The following is a 22,669-nucleotide window of genomic DNA, read 5'->3' on the forward strand; positions in this document are numbered from 1 at the left end:
GTTTCTCCATGTTGGTCAGGCTGGTCTCGAACTCCCTACCTCAGGTGATCTGCCCGCCTTGGCCTCCCAAAGTGCTGGGATTACAGGTGTGAGCCACCGCACCCAGCCAAGTGTTTTCTATTTCTAATTACTGCCTAGACTATCACAAGAGATAATCTATGCAATAATGGGTTTCCTCATAGCACTTTTAGAAGCAAAGTTTTTATACTCACTTGTAAAAGTAAAGTTCACAAATACAGCTCACAAAAGCCAGAAGACATCGCAAAAAGTAAAACACAAGAATCTAAAAGAAACCCAGAAAAAGAAAACAGAAGTCACAGATATGAGCTAGAAAAACTCATAAACATGAACCACTCTCATTTATTGTCAATAACACTGTAAATTGGTAATTCTTTTGAAAAGCAACATGGATCAAGAATTTTCATATCCCTTGACTCAGTATCAGTATACCTACTTCTATTACTCCAGCTGGTGGGGGTTGGGAGGTAGAGCTCCATTCATGAAAATGTTAATTGCAGTTTTAGTAAAAACTGTTTCAAAAACTACAAAATATCCAATTATAGGGAAATGATTACATAAACTAGGCTACATCTAGCTCATGGACAATTATACAGCTATTAAAATTTATGGTTACAAAGACAGTGAAAACATTCTTGCAATATAATGCTCATTCAACAAGCACTTCTTCAACAACCATAATATATAAGGTAGTGATTATGACAAAATATTAAGTGAAAATGTACAATACAATATTATTTATACATCAGTTATAGCTATGGACACTATACACATACGGAAAGACTGGAAAGAAATGTAATAAAATGGTAAAAGTAGCTACAGCAGCCTGGTAGATTTAGATGAGTATTTTTCCTCCTATCTTCCAAGGTTCTGTTATGTGGCTTTATTAATTTTATAATTGACATCAATTTAAAAAATAAAAATAATAAAATAGGGGTTATATTAAATAGCTTTATACTACAGAATACCATATGGTTAAGAGCACTGAATTTCTCAGAACATAAACACTACTTAATATATAGTATAACCGGCCGGGCACGGTGGCTCATACGTGTAATTCCAACACTTTGGGAGGCCGAGGTGGGCCGATCACCTGAGGTCAGGAGTTCGAGACCAGCCTGGCCAACATGGTGAAACCCCATCTGTACTAAAAATACAAAAAAATTAGCCAGGCATGGTGGCGAGCATCTGTAACCCCAGCTACTTGGGAGGCTGAGGCAAGAGAATTACTTGAACCTGGGAGTCGGAGGTTGCAGTGAGCTGAGATTGTGCCACTGCACTCCAGCCTGGTGACAAAGCGAGACTCCATCTCAAAAACAAACAAACAAAAAATGGGCCTACATGTGGGATCTCACTCCTGAGTGTACACTTCAGAGAAATTCACAAACGGGTCCATGAAGAGACAATACACAGGTGCTTTCATTTGGGGTAGCAAGAGATTGAGAAGATAGCTATCACTAGACGTGCCAATTGTTACCACACTCTCAGAAACAACCATCCTTCTCTACTCAGCGTTATGATGCTGGGGCTAAGACTCTCTAAGCTACAATTCCCCTTTGCCGAATGGCTAGGAAAAAGGAGATTGGAAGTAAGAACAAGAGAAGAAGAGAAATCTTGCTTTCCATTTCACTTGCTGTGCACATCAGTGATGTAACAGGATTAGAGAAAAGGAAGAATTCTGTGTTGAACATGTAATATTTGAAGTGATAGTAGACAGCCAAATGGAAATAGAAACCTCTGCATAGCACATTGTTAGTTTTCTACTGAGCCCTTCACCCTTTATTATCTTTCCTTTGACAAGTTCAAAAAAAAAAAAAAAAAAAACAAAAAAAAACCAGAAATGAGGCCAGGTGCAGTGGCTCACGCCCGTAATCCCAACACTTTGGGAGGCCAAGGCAGGCAGATCACTTGAGGTCAGGAGTTTGAGACCAGACTGGCCATGGTGAAACCCTGTCTCTACTAAAAATACAAAAAAATTAGCCAGACGTGGGGGCTCAAAGCTTGTAATCCCAGCCACTCAGGAGGCTAAGGCAGGAGAATCACTTGAATCCGGGAAATGGAGGTTGCTGTGAGCTGAGATCCCATCACTGCACTCCAGCCTGGGCGACAGAGTGAGACTTCATCTCAAAAACAAACAAAACAAATAAACAAACAAAAAAACAGAAATGAGATACTGGATAGGGAAGGGAGAGACAGTATTTTGTCACTTTCTGCAGGTGCCACCTTTCTGGTCATTCTAAAATGTAAATGCAATCATACCACTCTTTTGTCTGAAAACCTTTCAGTGGCTTTACATAACAGACTTGGGGGGAAAAGAACAACAGTCTAATACCTTAATAGATCCTACCAGGTCTTGTAGAAATCTCAAACTGAATGAAAACAGTCCATTGATAGATTCCAACACCAAGATGACAGAGGTATTAGAATTATCTGACAAAATTTAAAGCAGGCTTTGTAAAAATATTTCAGTGAATAATTAAGAATATGCTTGAAGCAAATGGAAAAGGAGAAGGTCTCAGTAAAAAAAATTAGAAGATATAAAGAAAAACCAAATGGAAATTTTAAAACTGAAAAAATACATAGAACAAACTAAAAATGCAACAGACGGGGTCAACATTGGAAGAGGGGACATAGGAAAGAATCAGTGAAGTGGAAGACAGAAGAACAGAAATTACTCAATGTGAACAACAGTTCATTCGGTTTGAGATCTTCCTGGTTCTCGGTATGACAGGTCATTTTTAGTTGAAAGCTGGACATTTTAGGTATTGCATTATGAGATTCTGGATTATTCATGGGCTCAGTATGCTTTCTTTGCACTGCTGTGCTCCTACAATCTTATTTAAGCCTTCTGTTTTAGCTGGCTTCTTTTGATACTACTTCCCATTAACCTAGCAGAGAAAGAGCGTTAGTGGGAAGTCTCTACCTTGTTACCGCCAAGTGCAGGTAGAACTCGAGGTTCCCTACCAGGCCTCCACTGACAATTGAGAGAAAATAAATTGAAAACAGTCTCTCAGAGACCTGGGGGACTAATAACAAAAGATCTGACATTCACATCATCAAAGTTCCAGAAGAAGAGGAAACAGGACAGGGCTGAAAAAGTAGTCAAAAAAATAAAAACTAAAACCTTTCCAAATTTGGCAAAAGGAATAAGCCTAAAGATTCAAGAAGCTGAATAAACTCCAAACAGGACAAACCCAAAGAAATCCACACCAAGACGCATCATAGTCAAATTTCTGAAAACTAATCAGGTTAGGTCCCAGTTAACACCTAATTATTTCTCAGCACTCTACTTAAATTAGACCCTCCTAATATGCTATTCCATCGTACATTGTACTTTTCCTCCATAAGACCCACCATATTTAGAATGATTTGTTCAATGTTCATCTTCTCCACTAAACTACAAGTTTCATTAAGTCAGGGGCTTGGTTATTGTTATAGCCACAGCACTTAATACAGTGTCTACCAAATAAAAGTTGTTCCATTAATGCTTTTTGAATGGTGAATGGAAAAATGATTCTTCTTCAAAAAAAGTTCCCTTTTAACTTCCAATCTATTTTGTCCTTTTCTCAAAACTATACCAGAGACTCACCTCTTGATCAATTGTGATTGCTTCCAGGTTGGTCTGCCCTTACCTTATTAGTTTGTAGAATTCTTGCATGAAATGCAGCTGGCCAGGCATGAAGTAACAGGTAAGCATAGGAGCGAATGGCATATGCTGGGGAATATTCCCAAGTCTGAAACCCTTCCCCGTAGATGAGGTAGTGTGTCTAAAAATACAAAACAGATAGATTCAGGGTTATACTGGCCAAAAATCTCTGTTAAGCAGGTGCAAATGAAGTTTCTGAGCAGAAATACTAAAGACCAAGGCAGGCCAGGCATGGTGCCTCACACCTATAATCCCAGCACCTTGGGAGCGCAAGGCAGGCAGGCTGCTTGAGCGCAGTAAACACAAGCCTGGGCAACATAGCAAAACCCCATTTCTACAAAAAAAAAAAAAAAAAAAAAAGTTTGCATGGTATGGTGGTGCATGCCTCTAGTCCCAGCTACTTGGGAGGCTAAGCCAGGAGATTCACTTGAGCCCGGGAATTAGAGGTTACAGTGAACCCAGATCATGCCACTGCATTCCAGCCTGGGCAACCTGCAATTGATGGATAAAAAAGGAATCAAAATGATACAATATTTAAAATATTAAGACATTATAAATTTTACAAGATTGCTGTTTGGTCAACACTGAAAGCTTAAATTTTACCTTCTACTTATTTTTTCTCAATACTCGTTAGCCAAAACAGAAAACCTCTAAATGTTATATTTTCCTTAAACAATCGACACTTAACATTCTTCCTTCATTTTTTTAATTCAAAATGTGATCAGAAAATTTTACCTTTGAATTTTCTATAATAAAAGTCAACAGGTAATGTGTAAATCAATAAATAGCAGTAAAAGCATACTATTTAGTAACACTATTTTGGTAACCGTCAGAAGACATAATTTAAAAAGTGAAAAAAAGTGGTTGCCTCTGGAAAGTAGGATTTGGACACGAGAAGTGGAATAGAAAGCTACTGTTTTTCCTTTAGGTATTTTAGTAATTGTTAACTTTAAAAACTATCTCCAGGTATTATTTTCATTAAAAAGAAAAGAAAATTACAAATTACACCTTTGTGTAAACCAGCTAAATTCCCTACAGCCTTCAATAGCAGGTAAATCATCTGCTTAGAATACAAAAGTGAAAACATGTTACTGGCCAGGCCCAGTGGCTCATGCCTGTAATCCCAACACTTTGGAAGGCGAGGTGAGAGGATCGCTTGAGCCTAGGAGTTAAACACCAGCCTCGGTGACATAATGAGCCCCCATCTCTGTTTTTTTTTTGTTTTTTGTTTTTTGAGACGGAGTCTCGCTCTGTTGCCCAGGGTGGAGTACAGTGGTGTGATCTCGGCTCACTGTAAACTCTGCCTCCCGTGATCAAGCATTTTTCCTGCCTCAGCCTCCCGAGTAGCTGGGACTACAGGTGCCCAGCACCACGCCCGGCTAATTTTTGTATTTTTAGTAGGGACGGGGTTTCACCATGCTGGTCAGGTTGGTCTTGAATTCTCGACCTCAGGTAATTCACCTGCCTCGGCCTCCCAAAGTGCTAGGATTATAGGCCTGGTTTTTTTTGTTTTTGTTTTTTAAGAAAATAGTTATTTTATTAGTTGTCACATTTGTATATTATTTGTCTCTCGATTGGTAATAACACCTATGCTGCAAAATCAAGAACAAAAAGAGAAAACTAAAGAAATCACCTACTGGCTCCCAGTAGTTGAATGTTTCATCACAGTCAGAGATGTTGCTCAGGAGAGCAGCACATAACCTTGCTGAAAGCAAACACTTGAAAGCAGTAGATCCTTCAGGTGCCCAGACTTGTCCTGCTTTGTTCCCAGATAACCTGTTCAAAAGCAAAAAAAAAAAAAAAGCATGTCAGGAAGGACCTGCTAATCAGAAGATCTAAATCTAGATAGAAAGGACAAAAAGGGCAAGGGACATCAAAGGACTTAAGTTATTCACCTAAAAAGGTGAATGGTTAGTTGTTCTTTCTCAGTAAAATGAATAAAAATTCAGATTTTTAAGAAAAATTTTTTATGAGATAGGGTCTTGTTATGTTGCCCAGGCTGGACTTAAACTCCTAGGCTCAAGTAATCCTCCTGCCTCGGCCTTCTGAAGAATTGACTTGAATCACTCAATCACTCCTTCCACTTCCTGCTTTTAAGGCATAAATTAACTCATACACTTTAGCTCAATGCATTTATGACACTCCATTTATCCCAAGCCAACTAATTACTCACTTGAAGGCCACAAAGCTGTCATTCTTTTCTTTCTTTTCTTAACAAGGTCACTGCTTTTCATGGCTTTATTCATTCCCCCTTATGTTCAGACAGAAGCCTAGATGCAAGGTTCATAGCCTACTCCAATTCCGTATGTTTACAGCTCCCTTAATGCAGTTCTAACCTGCAGCCTCCAGGGTTTGGGAAGAGGTGATGGCGGGTTGGATGGGCCCAGTAAAGGGTTGGGACTTGAGGGAGAATAAAAGGAGCTGTGAGGAACAGCCGTAAAAGGTATACTCTTTGATCTTTTCAACATCTCCCACAGAGGCTGTGCCCACTCTAGGCCTGGCCCAGGAGCATCACAGATCCGCACTCCAAGGCAGTTTTACAACGCAGTGGAGGGATCTAAGGTGGGCGAAGACTGAATGCTGACCCGCCCAGGAAGACCAATAGGACCTAGCTGAAGAGGGAGCTCGGGCCTCCGGGGGGGAAGCCAGGCCGGACGGAGCCCCGCGCGCCACAGCTAAGACCCTCCCGGGGGCAGCCCCGAACCGCCCCGCCGGCCGGCCACGCCCCTGCCGAGCCGCACACGTACTCGGTCCGGTGCTCCGCGCCGCCCGCCTCTCGGCTGCCCAGCAGCTCCCGCAGCTTGTCCGCAGCCGGGGCCGTATCCCCACTGCTGGCCCCGCTGCCCTTCAGGCGCTGCCGAGCCCCTCGGCTAGCCATGGCAAGCTTGGGGAAAAAAAGACAGAATTCGGCGCCCTATGAAGTCGGTGAGCGCGGAGACAGAGCTTTGGCTGGCAAACGGTGTCCGCCGAGGGACAAAAGATCTTGACATGCGCAGAAAATACTAAATTATAGCGTTACTGGGCCAATTGGGGCAGATCCCCGACTAGCGAAAAAATACAACCTGAGGAGTTTCTTCATCAGGGCTGTCCCATCCACCTGCCTCTAATTCTAGCCATTCCTACCTCCCTCCAACTCTCTTTTCTGTCACCTTTCAGCATTCTCCATTCTCAAAAAAATAAAAAAAAATCATCTCTCAGCTCCCCTATTTAAATGAAAAAAAACAAACAGAAAGCGATTAAAGAAATCTACATAGTGAGATGTGAAGTATTCAGTTAAATATCACAGCACAGCTATCTACTAAAAGATCCTTAAAATGTCATTTTTAACACCTTGCCTTCTCTGTATTTTGGTAAGAGTGACAGAGACAGCCTGTAGCTAAAAACTGCTTCAGATAGACAAACCGGTAGTGGCAGAGTGTAGACAGATGAAATTCTGTGCGGCAAATTGAACCAGATGTCCATTACTGTCATCACTACCACGGCATTGTGGTAGGCATTTTACGTATTTTATCCTTTTTAAACGTAATACAACAACCTTGTTTTATTGATCAGGAAACTAAATAAACTTGGAGCTAGTAAATGGTGGAGCTATATTCCAGCCCAGGACTGTCTTACCGGAAAGCCCATGCTCTTCCCACCAGATCGGGCGAAAGGTCTTCATTTCCTACAATCATTTTTATACTAGCACATTGATGATATCATACCTGTGATCTGCATATCTTGGGGGTCATTCATCTAATCCTGACACTCTATCCACTCCTCTAATCACAGAGCTATATCCTACCCTGTCGAGCTCCATGCCAGTAACTGGGACAAATTTATAGAGGGAATGCTAATCTTGACGAGGTCTCAGAAGGCTGTGATTTCCTACTAAAAATTCCCAAGTATTGAAAATGGAGATTGATCATATTGCTCAATTCTCACATGCAGTCATTAGTTACCAAGTTCAAATATCCAGCTTAGCTATCTCTTTTTTTCTTCTTTTTTTTTTTTTTTTTTGAGACAGAGGCTTCCTTGCTCACCCAGGCTGGAGTGCAGTGGCACAGTCTCAGGTTACTGCAACCTGGGAGATTGTCGTGCCTCAGCCTCCCTAGTACTGGGGACTACTGGCGTGCGCCCCCACACTGGCTAATTTTTGTATTTTTAGTTGAGATTAGGTTTTGTCATGTTGGCCAGACTGGTCTGGAACTCCTGGCCTCAAGTGATCCACTTGCCTCGGCCTCCCAGAATGCTGGGATTATAGGCGTGAACCACTGCACCCAGCCTAACTGTATCTCATATACCCATCTCCTCCTTTTCGTTTAACTCTAATGCAGGTCCCTCCCTACCTGTCTACCTAGGACTAACACAATAGCATCTCCACAGGGATCACTCATCTCAAATTCATCCTGTGCAACATTATCCAGTTAATTTTCCAAAGCACTACTCTGCGTCACTTCCTTAATAAAAAACCACCGGATTTTTTCCTATTGCCTACCAAATAAAGTACAATCTCCTTATTCTAGCATTTGGTCTTCATGAACTCCAGCTCCAACTTACCTTTTCTTATCTTATCTCCCACTACTTTCCTATGCACACTTTACATTCCAGCTAACTAGCTTAGAAAGTGCCCCCAAATGCTCTCTTATCTATATCTCTGTTTATGGATGTCCTCTGCCTGAAATGCACACCCTACTTGCCTAACAATTCTCCCTTCACATTCCTGCCCTTGTTTTAAGATCCAGCTTTCAAACACTACCTTATCCATGTACCAAGCACTATTGAGGATAGAAGAAAGGGATAAATCACATTACCTGCCATCAATTAGCAAAATAGTCCACGTGGAGAGCTCAGCAATAGATGTGTCTGTAGGAGATCCCTTGATTCTTTATCCCACTCCCCAAACTTACTCGTATGGCAGTGTTTCCAATCCAGTTAATGACACTTCCAATCTTCTAGGTATTCAGGTCAAAAACCTGGTAGTTTTGCTTAATTCCTTTATTTCTCTAACCCCACACCTCTCTCACCCACATGCAAACGTTTAATTCATCAGCAAGTCCTTCCAAATATTATCCAACCCAACATTTTACCACCTTGGTCCAGGTCATCATTATCTCGTTTGCATTACTGCAATAACCTCCTAATTTGTCTCTGTACTTCCATTCTTGCCTTCCCAAATGCTTTTCTCCAAGAATAAATAAGACAGTAATGTCCCTCACAGAATATAATCCCAAATGTGGAGCCTAACTATTAACAGGAACATACATTACTTCACATTAGAGTACCGCATTCTGCAGAATCCTTGGCTAAGTTAATTTTCCAGTGTCCCTTAGAGATACTTACAACAGAAGGCCCCAAAATCTAGACAGGCAAAGTTTAATCACAGTTGAACAATACTGTTAAAGACTAGGGAAGAAGTAACAGAAAGTGGCAGAAAGAACATGGGCTTTAGAGTCAAACAGACCGAAATGTTAACCCTAAATCTGACACTTTATTCGTTCCATGACTTTCAACCACAGAATTAAAATGGTGATGATTATAATAATACCAAAATTAATGTGGAATATTTGCAACTTATCAAGCTAATAAATGTTAGTCTGACTCCAAAAACTACTCTCATAAGGTGATTTAATGAAATGATACAACAAAGTTAAGGGAAGAGTAATCGACTGTGGAAAACATATTTATATTTGATGAGACACCTAAGTTCTACTGCCTCTTCAACAATGGGGCATCTAAAGTACAAGATGCTGTTTTGTTTATTGTTTTAGTCACTTCTCAGGACCAAATATTACACAACTCCAAATGTCACCAATCACATTATAATCTATAAGTTTCAGTGATAGAGTCAAGGTATCTTTAAGATCAACCAACAGTAGGCCAGGCGCAGTGGCTCACACCTATAATCCCAGCACTTTGGGAGGCCGAGGCGGGCGGATCGCGAGGCCAGGAGATCAAGACCATCCTGGCTAACACGGTGAAACCTCGTCTCCACTAGAAATTAAAAAAAAAAAAAAAAAAAAAAAATTAACCGGGCGTGGTGGCAGGCGCCTGTAGTCCCAGCTACTCAGGAGGCTGAGGCAGGAGAATGGCGTAAACCTGGGAGGTGGAGCTTGTAGTGAGCCGAGATCGTGCCACTGCCACTGCACTCCCGCCTGGGCAGCAGAGCGAGACTCCGTCTCCAAAAAAAAAAAACGAAAAAAACAGATCAATGAACAGTAGCTATGGTCACAAAGTAAAAGATTTTACAAAAAAAAAAAAAAAATCCAGAAAGGACTACTGGTTGCAAGTCGGTAATTTTCCTCCACATCCCCCGCAATGAAGGATGATGCCACAGAAAAGGATTTACCAAACTACCGAGGTATAACATATAGGCGTTGTTGAATCTCCTTCCTAAACTGGGACTGCATAGATGCTACTTGCTGCTGGGTGAGGGCCTTGTCACAGGTCTGGTAGGTCAATCTATAGCAGAGACTGACGTGTTGAGTCTTTGGATGCTGAAAACGGCTAAGAAACTGTATGGATATAATAGTGTCCTGGGACACTGCTCGGGCCACAGTGTGAAACTCTAGTTCATCAAATCCTTTCTTCTCATCTATCCAAAAACTAATATCATGCACATAACATGGAGGATACAGAGAATGACTTTTAAAGGGTTCTATTTTGCCAGGGACAAAATTTTTCAGGAAACGGTTATCAAACGTCCACAACATTCTCCAGTCAGAGATACACCAGACAAGCATGGCTAATAAGTCCAAGTTCATAGACACAAACACAAAACACTGGTCTTTATGTATAACACTAGTGGCAGATGTGATAACAGACCCAATAATTAGATCCTCAGTACAATCTGGGCTAAAATTATGAGTCTTCACACGAATCATATAATCCTTTCCATTTGACTGAAGGACAAATTTGACTAAACTGCTCAGCTTAGAGCTCTCCGGCAATGTCTGGGTCAGGAGGCTATCTAGAATGCCCTTCAGATGATCCAGCAGTGATTGAAGACAGCCATCCTTCAGATTTTGATTAAACCCAAGGATAAATAAAGTCTCATGAAATGCTGGCATTGTGAAAGGCAAAATGTGACACTTCTGAAAGACAGGTCCACTGAGGATGTGCAGAGAACCTGAGAGGAAGTCTGGTACTTTGATGACATCCTGAACATGCACTAGGAGAGAAGGTCTAAGGCAGACCTTGGCCTGGCCACAGGTTCCTTCACAAGCTTCTTCTTTACCATCTCTTCCAGGATTCATGAGAAGGCTAAGTTCTGAAAATGACACTAGAAAGTCTTCCACATCTTGTGATGTCCCACTAGTCAGGGACTCAGAATTTGAGTTATCTTCATGGAGATTAATCCAAAAAGCAGCTGATAGAAAGTCACAATTCCAGAAAGGAAGAACACTGGTACCTTCCTGTGGCAGCAAAGGGAAGGAACACTTCAGCCTTTTTAGAGGGAAAACTTTGCCTAATTCAGCAATGAGTTTCTCATTAATGGTTTTGATAGGATGACATGAAGGTGCTTCCAGGAAACCCCTGTTTAAACACACACAAAAATAACTTTTCTAACTTAAGATAGTAAATAATTATAATGTAGCTAGAATTAAAAATACAAATAGCTGGACAGAAAAGAATTTTCTTTAAATTGATCTTGAAAGGAAACAAAGAAATCATCTACCATAAGGAGAAACAGATGTGTATTTCAGAACTCTTGACAGCCATCATCCCTACAATGTATCAGAAAATGCGACCATTTTTAATTCTAGAGATGCTTAAGGAGGCCAGGCTGACAAACATAGCACCAGCATCACTAACAATTTATATACCATCCATTCAATATATGGTTGCCATCAAGACAATCAGGATACAACTGGAGATGGAAGTGATGTCCAGCAAAATAACTGGTTACCTGTTCAACTTTCCTACAAGTGCTTCTGGTTCCGGAAAGGAAAACCACTGGTTACCCAGTTTGATCCTGAAGATTCTGGGTTGAGAAGCTTCGAAGGGTAAGCTCCTGGTGAAGACATAGTTCAAAGCACCTTCTACACGAAAGGACTTATCTTGACTCCTAGCAAAATAGACACCAATATGAAGTCTGTCATTATTAAAATAAGCAAGTATTTTTAGAGAGTGAATCAGTTAATTGGTAGGGCTTATGAGTCTGTCTATGAGATTTTGTTATCATTAATGAGAGAGATGAAAACGCAGAAGGCTTAGACCTATGCTATTACCTACCTATATCCAGTGCACTTGTACCCTGGCACAGCCTTACAGCTGAATGGATACACGTCGCTTAAAATGAGCCCCCCCAGGGCTGCCATGGCAACCACTTGCCAACTGTTGTGCCATTCTCTCTGGGGCTTATCCGCAGGAGTTCCACCTTGTCCTCTACATAATGCCACGTGGACTTCTCCTTCCTCTGCAAGAACGTCTGCACAGCTAATAGGGAGAAAAGAAACACTAACTAATTATCATAAACAAGTGGAAATTACCACAGGAGTTGGCAACATACACATGGTTTGCCTGTGAAATAATTAAAATCCGATCATACCTATGTGCAAAAATCTATTAGACCTCGAAAAATGCAAAGAAAGTAGCTGGAAGTAAATACAAATGTAAATTAAATGTTCAGCCCACTAACTGATACTATTGGCTGACCAGGGTCTGCTTTGCATTTGTGTTCTTCATGCATATGTCACAGAAAGATCAATATCTGCACAGTTCCTATATATGATTCACTGCTTAGGCTGTTTCTTCCCATTTAGAAAGTTCTTTTCACTGCCCTCCTGAAATTCAAATACCAGTTTAAAATACTGCCCCTGTCAAAACTTTATTGACAGCTATGCCCCATTGGACACCTCCAATAGTATCATGTCTTGTGGTATAATCATGTAAAGCACTGTTCTCAGTTCACAATAATGTTATGAGGCTGTTACTTTTTTTTTTTTTTTTTTTTTTGAGATGGAGTCTCGTTCTGTCGCCCAGGCTGAAGTGCAGTGGCAGGATCTCAGCTCACTGCAACCTCCACCTCCCAAGTTCAAGCAATTCTCCTGCCTCAGCCTCCCAAGTAGCTGGGACTACAGGCACGTGCCACCATGTCCGGCTAATTTTTGTATTTTTAGTAGAGGCGGGGTTTTTGCCACTTTGGCCAGGCTGGTCTCAAACTCCTGACCTCAGGTGATCTGCTCACCTCAGCCTCCCAAACTGCTGGGATTACAGATGTGAGCCACCGTGCCTGGCCCAGTTAGTTACTATTAATATCCCTAGTTTACACTTGAGGAAAGGGAAGCATGTAAAGATTAAGTAAGCTTGCTTAAAGTAACAACTGTTGGCCAGGCGTGGTGGCTCACGCCTGTAATCGTAGCACTTTGGGAGGCCGAGGCGGGCGGATCACAAGGTCAGGAGATCGAGACCATCCTGGCTAACACGGTGAAACCCCATCTCTACTAAAAATACAAAAAATTAGCTGGGCGTGGTGGCGGGCGCCTGTAGTCCCAGCTACTCGGGAGGCTGAGGCAGGAGAATGGCGTGAACCTGGGAGGCGGAGCTTGCAGTGAGCCGAGATTGCACCACTGCACTCCAGCGTGGGCAACAGAGCGAGATTGTCTCAAAAAATAAATAAAAATAAAAATAAAAAAATAACAACTGTTAAGTGGTGGCCTGGGATTTGAATCCAGGCAATCTGGCTTCTAAGTGCACGTTCTTAGCCATTAGACGATATGGCTCTTATTATTTTGCATTGTCAAAAATAAATGATCCTCTTTTACACACCCAAGAGTACACTATTTGTACTTTCATTTAGCATTTAGGGTTTACATGTCTGTCTTTCCAACTAAATTGGGGGTTTCTTTGGGACTTTATATTCTCTTCTAAACATATAGTAGCTTGCACGTGTGCCTTATGTTTGGGTACAGTAACTATGTTATGGACATCTTAAACATTTTCCTTGTGAGGGCGCTCCTTTCCTCACCTTTGGAAAAACTTGGCAAGCAGTTCCCTGTTCTTAGCTACGCCAGCTTTGCGTCCACAGTGAGGAAAGTTGAAATAAATTTGATCAAATTCTCTGTCGTGCAGTTCAAAGACATCTGTCAGCTGGGTGCAGTCCACACCGAAACGTACATCAATACCTGGCAAAGATAGTTTGGGGGCGCAAAATATAGAAAGGAGAATGCCTCAAGACATGGAACAGAAAAACTTCCTAACTTCAACCGTGCAGACCAGCCCAAGTCTGGGCACAAAGCCGGCTTTATGTGAATATCCGTGGGACGATCAAGAACAATCTCCACGTGGGTTACATCCCCACGCCCCCACCCTTTCCACTTTGGGACACGCCGGCCGCTGGGCGGGGTTTCGCAGAGGGGCGGGCTCGCTACCTCGCTCGCGCAGGCACTGCAGATTCTCCTGGGCCACTGGATCCCGAGCCAACTCGGCCGGGCGCTGGAGGCAGGTGGCGGTAAGATGAGTGCTCTGATCCAGGGTTTCGCTCAGAGCGGCGGCGAAGGAGAAATTCCCCTCTCCAACCAACAGGAGGCGCCGAGGGGCCATGGCCTCCACGGACTCCCGGCTCGCGCTGTCTGTGGCGCTCGTTTACGTCACTTCCTTCGCGGATTTCTGTCTGCCCCGTCTTCACCCGTCACTAGTTGATGACGCACCCATGGCGCCCGGTTGTCTAGACGAACGGGTGCACCGACTCCCTGGGAGGATAATAACTATGAGTGCAAAAGCAAGACGCCCACTTTCCTGTTCCGTCGCCCTTTCACCCCCTCGGGAAGATCAAAGTGCCTTTAGCCCAAGCATGGCCTTGAGCGACTTCATCACACCTGCATGAGGTCACAAGCAGTCACTAGCGCAGGGGGGTGAGGCGAGTTCTGAGTGAAAGAAACGGGGCGGGGCTGAGGCCAAGGAGAGGTTGGACTGTGTCTAGCATGCTCCTGACGCAGAAGGTTTTGAAACTTTTTTCACCTCGTCCGAAATGGCTGCCTCCCAGTGTCTCTGCTGCTCAAAATTTCTCCTCCAGGTGCTTAAATCTTCTATCTTCTATTCATTCAAAAAAGATTATTGAGTGTCTATTGCGTGCCAGGCCACTGTGAGGGTGGTTACGATATATGGATGAACAAGATGTGGCCTATGATTTCAATGAGGCTGCAGTCTGGTGGGGAATGCGCAGAGCAAAAGAGGCAACTCTGATATGGCAGGGTGTGTGCTATGCGTAGAGTGATTCAGTGTGCTCTGGGAGCACACAGAAGAACGTTACCAAGTTTTTGGGCAAAGTGGGTCAGAGTCCTTGGATGAAGTGAACCCGAATTGAAAGCTAAGAGGGTAAAAGTGCGTCTTAACTGAGTCAAGAGGCGTGAAGAGGCAGAAGGAACAATATATGCAAAAACTTGATGGAGAAACAGAATAGTTGAGTTTGGCTGAAGCACAGTTGGAGGGAGAGTAACAGATGAGACTGAAGAGTTAGGCAGGGGCCAGGTCATAGGGAGCGTTGTAAGCCTTAAAAAAAAATCAACTTTTATTTTACATATGGGTGTACATGTACAGGTTTGTTACGTGGATATATTGGACCCAGGTAGGTTGCAGGTTTGTTACATGGGTATATTGCACTTAATAGATAGTTTTTCAGCCCACACCACCCACCCTCCCCACTCTAGTTAGTAGCCTGCAGCATCTGTTGTTTCCATGTTTAGATCCGTGTTTGCTCAATGTTTAGCTCCCACTTATAAGTGAGAATGTCAGAGGCATTTATACCAGAGCAACTCCATCTTCAATAGGGGCTAGGTAGATAAGGCTAAGACCTGGGCTGCATTCCCAGTAAGTTAAGGCATTCTTAGTCACAGGATGAGATAGCTCAGCACAAGATACAGGTCATAAAGACCTTGCTGATGAAACAGGTTGCAGTAAAGAAGCCGGCTAAAATCCACCAAAACCGAGATGGTGATGAGAGTGACCTCTGGTCATCCGCACTGCTACACTCCCACCAGCACCATGACAGTTTACAAATGCCATGGCAACGTCAGGAAGTTACCCTATATGGTCTAAAAAGGGGAGGTATGAGTTAATCTACCCCTTGTTTAGCATATGATCAACAACCATAAAAATGGGCAACCAGCTGCCCTTGGGGCTGCTCTGCATATGGAGTAGCCATTCTTTATTCCTTTACTTTCTTAATAAACTTCCTTATGGTTTATAGACTCACCTTGAATTATTTCTTGTGTCTCTTGGGGTCTGGATCAGGACCCCTTCCGGTAACAAGAGCCTGCTGTATTTGGTTCTCTGTTCTGTTGTAAGCCATTTTAACAGGCTGAATCTTACTCTGAAAACAGTGGAAAGCCACAGAAAGATTTTAAATAAGATGATACAATTATACTTTCATTTTGAAGAATTCTGCTTTCCTGTGGAGAAGGTTTTGGAGAGGAACAAGGCTGATGGCATGGCAGGATAAGACAAGAGGCAACTGCAATAATGGAGACAAAGCTGACAGTGATTGGAATTGAAATTTGGCAGTGGGAATGGAGGGTAGCGGTGCGATTCAAAAATCAACAAGACTTAGTGACTGGATGAAGATTAAAGACAAGTCAGAGTCAAAGATAAGCCCCAGGTTTCTGGCTTGGACAACTGAGTGGATGCTGATGTCTGTCATTCCAGCCCTAGAGACAGTTGCACCTAGATCTCCAGTGTGAGTACCGGGCCCATTGGACTTTGTGGCACCAGCTACTCTGGTCATAATGTTGTTTGGTAACATCAGTGCATGCACCTGTCTTCACAAAGGCAGATGGTATGAGGGTAGTTACCTGGGATGTCATCCTTCAATGCTGCATTATTGGCTTTGTTTCTGCCTGTGGAAAGGCAAGTGGTTGGTGACTCCCAAGTCATGGCCACTTGCCCATGGTAATCTGGGTGATTCTTTCTTTGCTTGGAGAACTGGGAAAGCCAGATTTGTTGACTTCTTTAAAGAACATGGAACAGCCAAGTAGGGATTTCTGTCACTCTCATAAGAAATCTTCAAACGGCTCAACCTACTCAGCATCAAGTTACTCTTCTTCAGGAAAGGTATCATCTTCCTAAGCCAGGGGGCCAGACTCACATTTTGGGGAAAAAAGAAAGACTGAGCTTTTATCTTACAAAAAAAAATGAAATCAGACATTGATCATCTGGTATATGCAAACCAGATTGATTGGGAGAACAGGCGGAAGGACAGGGTACAATAATGAATAAAACAGATCCTGTCCTTAAGGGGCATACAGCTCTGTATAGGAGATATAATGCAGACTTAAAGAACTCTAATGTATGGTAAAAAGTTATAAATACAGGGAAAGATAAGATAAAGTTTTATGTGAGTTAAAAGGAAAGAGAAGCTAACTTCAGGGAAGGCATCATTTGAGCTAGAAGAAAGGAAATTATCACTTATTACTCATTTATTGTGTTATCTATTTACTCAACTCTCACTTCTTTCTATTCTCTTTGACTGTAGCAGTGCCTTTAATCCCTAAATGCCTACATCTCAAAATTACCTAAAACATTTAGCTAATTCTCCATATTGTATTGGGAATAATGAAGTTTCTCCTGTCTCTTCACGGGGCCTTGGGAGCGGGGGTGTGGATTTAATCCACGTAGTCACCCACTATTGCTGATTGAAAGAATGGATCAGAGGGTTCCAGGACTTGGAGAGGAAGAAACAGAACCATAAAAAAGCCTGGATCATTACTACGGTGTGCTTGTGTTATACCTGGCTATCTAAAACAAGGGCAGGAAAGGATGCTTTTTCTCTTCTCTGGTTTATGCAATAAGCTTTTCTATTATTGTCTTTTCCCAGAGACAGAACCTCACCTGTTTCCTCACAAACCCACACTGTGGCAGCCTCATTAATGCAGATGGCCATGGTGAAGTGTGGACAGATTGGAATAATATGTCCAAGTTTTCCCAGTATGGATGGAGATGCACCACTAATGAGAATACCTATTCAAACCGTACCCTGATGGGCAACTGGAACCAGGAAAGGTATGACCTGAGGAATATCGTGCAGCCCAAACCCTTGCCTTCCCAGGTAATCTAACTTTGTCTTTTTTGTTTGTTTGTTTCCTTCTGTTGGCAAAAGAAATGCAGTGGCCGTTTAAAATGCAGGGATGTAATAACTTCTGGTGCAGTGATCTCTCAGTTTTCAGTGAAGTGATTGGGGCAGAGGAACAGTCTGCAGCTGAACCACCTATGTTACTTTACTGTCAAGTTGAATATTTTATTATCTGTAAGGTTTCAAAAGGAAGGGCAGTCCTCTTTTTCTCTTACTTCTGTTTGGACTTTATCTCTTAGTCTACAGAAGTTTATAATGTCTTCTGACTTAGGCCAGCTTTTCCCCTGGTCCTTGCCTGTCTAGACTTGTCATTTATCTGAGTCTTGCGCTTAAATCGCTCCTAAACAAACAAACGTACAAAAGATATGAAAGTTAGAAGGATATAAACTAACACCATAGACCTCAGTCCATGTAAAATATGACAGTCCGTGAGAATTCATGTCATATTGATCTTTATTTCCTGATGTTAGCTGTAGACTTCCAGATTCCTAATCTGTTAATTTTTCTTTCCAGTTTGGACACTACTTTGAAACAACATATGATACAAGCTACAACAACAAAATGCCACTTTCAACACATAGTATGTGGACTGTTTTTTCAAATTCTTACATTTTCAGAACCTAACTCAGTGACTGGCACATAGAAGAAACTCAAATAAAAGTAAACTGAATAGGTGAATAAGTGAGGCTGGGCGCAGTGGCTCACACCTGTATCCCCAGCACTTTGTGAGGCTGAGGCAGGCAGATCACTTGAGGTCAGGAGTTCAAGACCAGCCTGGCCAGCATGGTGAAACCCCATCTCTACTAAAAAAAATACAAAAATTAGCTGGGCGTGGTGGCGCATGCCTGTAGTCCCAGCTACTCAGGACGCTGAGGCAGGAGAATCACTTGAACCCGAGAGGTGGAGGTTTCAGTGAGCAGAAATCAAGCCACTGCACTCCTACCTGGGTGACAGAGTGAGACTCTGTCTCAAAAAAAAAAAAAAAAAGGTGAATAACTAAATGAATGAGTAAACAGGTTTTTTTCTTCAATTTTAACAGGACTTACTGTCTATTCCCTAGTAATAAGAGCAAGATCAGTTACTAAAACTCCTTATTGTTGACTGTTTTCATTTGTCTTTCCTTCCTTTTTTTCCTTCCCTCAGGATTTAAGCGAGAGCCTCACTGGTTCCCAGGACATCAACCTGAACTGGATCCTCCCCGATACAAATGCACAGAAAAGTCAACTTACATGAATAGCTATTCAAAGCCTTAAATTGGGCATCACTCAGGATATGTATAAGATCTTAATATTGACTAATTTCGCATCCAGGTTTCTAAGAAATGATAAGATATTTCACTTTTCCAGAGTAAAATGTAGGAGGGAGCACATTCTAAGTACACCTAAAAATTTAGCTCACTGTAACACAGTTTCACTCTCTGAATAAATAAAGCAAAAGACACAGAAAATATTCTTTATTCCTTTTTTGTTGTTGTTTTAACCAAGATTTAAACGTCAAATTTAATACAGCAACTCAGTTCTACATTTGGGGTGTTGTAGAAGGGCCTTAAAAAGAATTATTTCAGGCCAGGCACGGTGGCTCATGCCTGTAATCCCAGCACTTTGGGAGGCCGAGATGGGTGGATCACTCGAGGTCAGGAGTTCGAGACCAGCCTGACCAACATGGTGAAACACTGTCTCTACTAAAAACACAAAAATTAGCCAAACATGGTGGCTCACACCTGTAATCCCAGCTACTCAGGAGGCTGAGGCAGGGGAATCACTTGAACCAGGGAAGTGGAGGTTGTGGTGAGCTGAGATCATGCCACTGCACTCTAGTCTGGGTGACAGAGTGAGACTCTGTCTCAAAAAAAAAAAAAAAGAACTATTTCTCTGAAGTCTACAACCACTGTGGTCTTCCCTTCCTTCTGTTGTAGCAAGACCTCAGAATCTAGCATAACTTAGGCTAGGTTTGGCTAGATGCTTTCTGGGTATAAGCCAGAGTCATATAGTGCAACTTTGCTGTGACCTTAGTGAACATCCCCTCTTGAGGACTACAAAAGCAAACCTAACTTTTTAAAATTATCATAGAGAATTTAAAGTGTAAAACAAAAGTAGACAGGCTAGTCTAATGAACTCCCGTGTATCATTACCCAGCATCAACTATTTATGACTAATCTTACCTACTTCTATTTTGTCTTATTGAATTAATTTTGGAGCAGATCTTAGAAATAGAATTTAATCTATCAAAATCATAGCGGGCTGGGTGTGGTGGCTCACGCCTGTAATCCCAGCACTTTGGGAGGCTGAGGTGGGTGGATCACCTGAGGTCAGGAGTTCAAGACCAGCCAACATGGTGAAACTCCATCTTTTCTAAAAATACAAAAATTAGCTGGTCTTGGTGGCGGGCGCCTGTAATCCCAGCTACTTGGGAGGCTGAGGCAGGAGAATCGCTTGAATCCAGGAGGCAGAGGTTGCAGTGAGCTGAGACGGTGCCATTGCTGTCCAGGCTGGGCAACGAGCGAAACTCCGTCTCAAAAAAAAAAAAGAAAAGAAAAAGAAAAAGAAAAAAAAATCTTGGTATACTGGCTGGGCACAGTGGCTCACACCTAATCCCAGCACTTTGGAAGTCTGAGGCAGGAGGATAGCTTGAGGCTGGGAGTTCAAAACCAGCCTGGGCAACATAGCAAGACCCCATCTCTACCAAAAAAATAATTTTTAAAGGTTTCAGTATATTTCTCAAAAAGATAAGGACTGTCAATTGTCTACTCCCCCCCAACAAAGGTTAAGGAAACCTGTTGACTAAACAAAGCTCATTAAACCTATTGTAGTATAGCAAAGGAGACCATCAACTTGACACAGAGTCTTGGTAATGATTCAAAGAGGGATGTTAGAGTAAGGTATTTATAAAGATTTGAGATAAGCGTCCAACTGGTTTAAAATGAGTCAAAGTAGGGAACTAGTAGAGACTGAGAAAGGGTTGTGAATAGCTTAGGTTTGGTAAACTTAGGAAAGCAACAGTCTTAATTTTAATATGGTTAAACTGATTAGCATTTCCTATTTTTTTATCTACTGTGTAAGAAGACACTATAATATATGGGCATTATTGAGAGATATTGCCCATATGTTGTCCTTGTAAGCAAGGAGATATTTTTTATCTCCCATATATTACCTCTCAAACCTTTGTCACTTTAGGTTCCAGATATAGATCCGGAATTTATGTTGTTACTCAGTAGTGAGGAAGTTTCTTTTTTTTCTAAATGGCTGTCAAGTTGTCCCACCATTAGTTATTGAAAAGACCATAATTTTTCACTGCTATTCAATGCCATTTTTATTGTAAATAAACTATGTACATGTAGGTCTGTTTCTGGGCTACTATATTCTATTAGTTTAATTGTCATTCCTTGTATTATCTTAGTTATGATGCCTTAATTGCACCATCTTAATTATGATAATTTTGTTACATTATTATTATTTTATATCTTAATACCTAATAGATCAAATGCTTTCGTCTTGTTTTCTTCGAGAATATTAGCTATGTTTGAACTTTTGCATTTCCATAGAAAATTTAGAATCAGCTTGCTCCATAAAATGACACTGTTAGGATATTGATTGAAACAGTATTGCATTATTAGGTCAGTTTTAGAATTTGAGTTCTCATTAATTCTAATAATTTATTTGTATGTTCTTACAATACAAATATTGTTTTATAGGCAATATTTTAAGTTTACATATTGTATGTCTTATTCTATTTCCTATGTATCTAGCACATTTTTTAAATTGAGGTAAAATATACATAACATGGGCGGGCGCAGTGGCTCACGCCTGTAATCCCAACACTTTGGGAGGCCGAGGCTGGCGGATCACTTGAGGTCACGAGTTTGAGAGCAGCCTGGCCAACGTGGTGAAACTTTGTCTCTACTAAAAATACAAAAATTAGCTGGGCATGGTGGCGGGCACGTGTAATCCCAGCTACTCCGGAGGCTGAGGCAGGAGAATCTCTTGAACCCAGGAGGCAGAGGTTGCAGTGAGTGAATATCGCTCTATTGCACTCCAGCCTGGGCGACAGAGTGAGACTGTCTCAAAAAAAAAAATTATATATATATATATACACATAACATAAAATTTACCATTTAGCTTTTTTGTTGTTGTTGTTCAGAGACAGGATTTCACCATATTGCCCAGGCTGCACTCAAACTCCTGACCTCAAGCAGTCCACCTGCCTCAGTCTCCCAAAGTGCTGGGATTGCAGGCATGAGCCACCATGTATGGCCCATTATAGCTATTTTTAAGTGTATAATTTAGTGGCATTAAGTATTTTCACAGTGTTGTGCAATATTCACAATGTTGTGCAACCATCACCACTATCAGTTTCCAGAACTTTCTCATCATCCCGAACTAAAACTCTGTACCTATAAAACAATAATGTCTCATTCCCCGACCCCCACTCTGTCAGCTCTTGGTAACCTGTATTCTACTTTCTGTCTCTATGAATTTGTCTATTCTAGGTACCTCATTTAAGTGGAATATGTAATATTTGTCCTTCTGTGTCTGGCTTATTTTACTTAGCATAATATTTTCAAGGCTCATTTATCTTATACCATGTATCTTCCTTCTTGTTTTGAGACAGTCTCTGTCACCCAGGTTGGAATGCAGTGGTGTGATCATAGCTCACTGCAGCCTCAAACTTCTAGGCTCCAGGGATCCTCGCACCTCAGCCTCCCAAGTATCTGGGACTACAGATGCATTCCACCATGCTCAGCTAATTTTTTAAAACAAATTTGTGTGGAGACAGAGTCTCATTTTGTTTCCCAGGATGGTGTCAAATTCCTGGGTTCAAGCGATCCTCCCACCTCAGCCTCCTCTTCTTTAAGATTGAATAGGCTGGGCACAGTGGCTCACACCTGTAATCCCAACACTTTGGAAGGCCAAGGTGGGCGGATTGTGAGGTCAAGAGATTGAGACCATCCTGGCCAACAT

At 41.9% G+C, this 22,669-nt stretch overlaps 3 protein-coding genes across 23 annotated transcripts in view; 1 reads left to right on the top strand and 2 right to left on the bottom strand.

Moving 5' to 3' along the window:
- The window catches only part of ALG9 (ALG9 alpha-1,2-mannosyltransferase), a 106,737-nt gene extending 100,090 nt beyond the window's left edge, over positions 1-6,647 (bottom strand). For 5 of the 16 annotated variants that reach the window (XR_010120100.1, XR_010120099.1, XR_008656746.2 and 2 more), the window contains exons 1-4: positions 6,412-6,620; positions 5,302-5,440; positions 3,651-3,785; positions 213-283 (exon numbers count right to left, since the gene is read on the bottom strand). Coding sequence is in view for 11 of the 16 variants with exons in the window: in XM_063636516.1 (XP_063492586.1) it covers positions 213-283; positions 3,651-3,785; positions 5,302-5,440; positions 6,412-6,542 (476 nt within the window). In the remaining 5 variants the exon portion in view is untranslated. Of the gene's footprint in view, positions 1-212; positions 284-3,650; positions 3,786-5,297; positions 5,441-5,837; positions 6,368-6,411 lie in introns of those variants that run through there. The other 11 variants (XM_055273078.2, XM_055273080.2, XM_063636517.1 and 8 more) reach the window with 8 other exon arrangements.
- A 2,356-nt stretch (positions 6,648-9,003) lies between these two features.
- FDXACB1 (ferredoxin-fold anticodon binding domain containing 1) lies at positions 9,004-16,044 on the bottom strand. 2 transcript variants are annotated; one of them, XM_055273087.2, is made up of 6 exons: positions 15,840-16,044; positions 14,017-14,337; positions 13,614-13,770; positions 11,879-12,082; positions 11,553-11,711; positions 9,004-11,179 (listed from the first exon to the last, which is right to left on the bottom strand). In XM_055273087.2, the coding sequence occupies exons 2-6, from the start codon at positions 14,186-14,188 to the stop codon at positions 9,997-9,999; spliced, it is 1,875 nt and encodes a 624-aa protein (XP_055129062.1). In that variant the 5' UTR covers positions 14,189-14,337; positions 15,840-16,044; the 3' UTR covers positions 9,004-9,996. The 2 variants fall into 2 exon arrangements, with proteins under 2 accessions (XP_055129062.1, XP_055129063.1); XM_055273088.2 differs by lacking the exon at positions 15,840-16,044 and adding an exon at positions 14,464-14,517.
- Positions 14,277-19,158, top strand: CFAP68 (cilia and flagella associated protein 68). Of its 5 annotated transcripts, XM_055273090.2 has the most exons (5): positions 14,542-14,660; positions 16,563-16,693; positions 17,457-17,687; positions 18,225-18,291; positions 18,855-19,158. In XM_055273090.2, the coding sequence occupies exons 2-5, from the start codon at positions 16,601-16,603 to the stop codon at positions 18,962-18,964; spliced, it is 501 nt and encodes a 166-aa protein (XP_055129065.1). In that variant the 5' UTR covers positions 14,542-14,660; positions 16,563-16,600; the 3' UTR covers positions 18,965-19,158. The 5 variants fall into 5 exon arrangements, with proteins under 5 accessions (XP_055129067.1, XP_055129068.1, XP_055129066.1 ...); XM_055273092.2 differs by lacking the exons at positions 14,542-14,660; positions 18,225-18,291 and adding an exon at positions 14,277-14,499; XM_055273091.2 differs by lacking the exon at positions 16,563-16,693 and having other exon boundaries at positions 14,291-14,660.
- The last annotated feature ends 3,511 nt before the right edge of the window (positions 19,159-22,669 follow it).

This window comes from Symphalangus syndactylus, chromosome 3 (assembly GCF_028878055.3).
Source record: "Symphalangus syndactylus isolate Jambi chromosome 3, NHGRI_mSymSyn1-v2.1_pri, whole genome shotgun sequence".
NCBI lineage: Eukaryota > Metazoa > Chordata > Mammalia > Primates > Hylobatidae > Symphalangus > Symphalangus syndactylus.

What these genes read in the sequence shown, in the direction of transcription:
- FDXACB1 (XM_055273087.2), bottom strand. Translation starts at nt 14,188, where the DNA reads ATGGCCCCTCGGCGCCTCCTGTTGGTTGGAGAGGGGAATTTCTCCTTC. An exon ending in GCAGTGCCTGCGCGAGCGAG is followed by an intron (nt 13,771 to 14,016) that starts GTAGCGAGCCCG and finishes TATCTTTGCCAG; the next exon opens with GTATTGATGTACGTTTCGGT. An exon ending in TACAAGTGCACTGGATATAG is followed by an intron (nt 11,712 to 11,878) that starts GTAGGTAATAGC and finishes CTATTTTGCTAG; the next exon opens with GAGTCAAGATAAGTCCTTTC.
- CFAP68 (XM_055273090.2), top strand. Translation starts at nt 16,601, where the DNA reads ATGGAACAGCCAAGTAGGGATTTCTGTCACTCTCATAAGAAATCTTCA. An exon ending in GTTACTCTTCTTCAGGAAAG is followed by an intron (nt 16,694 to 17,456) that starts GTATCATCTTCC and finishes GTCTTTTCCCAG; the next exon opens with AGACAGAACCTCACCTGTTT. An exon ending in AATGCCACTTTCAACACATA is followed by an intron (nt 18,292 to 18,854) that starts GTATGTGGACTG and finishes TCCTTCCCTCAG; the next exon opens with GATTTAAGCGAGAGCCTCAC.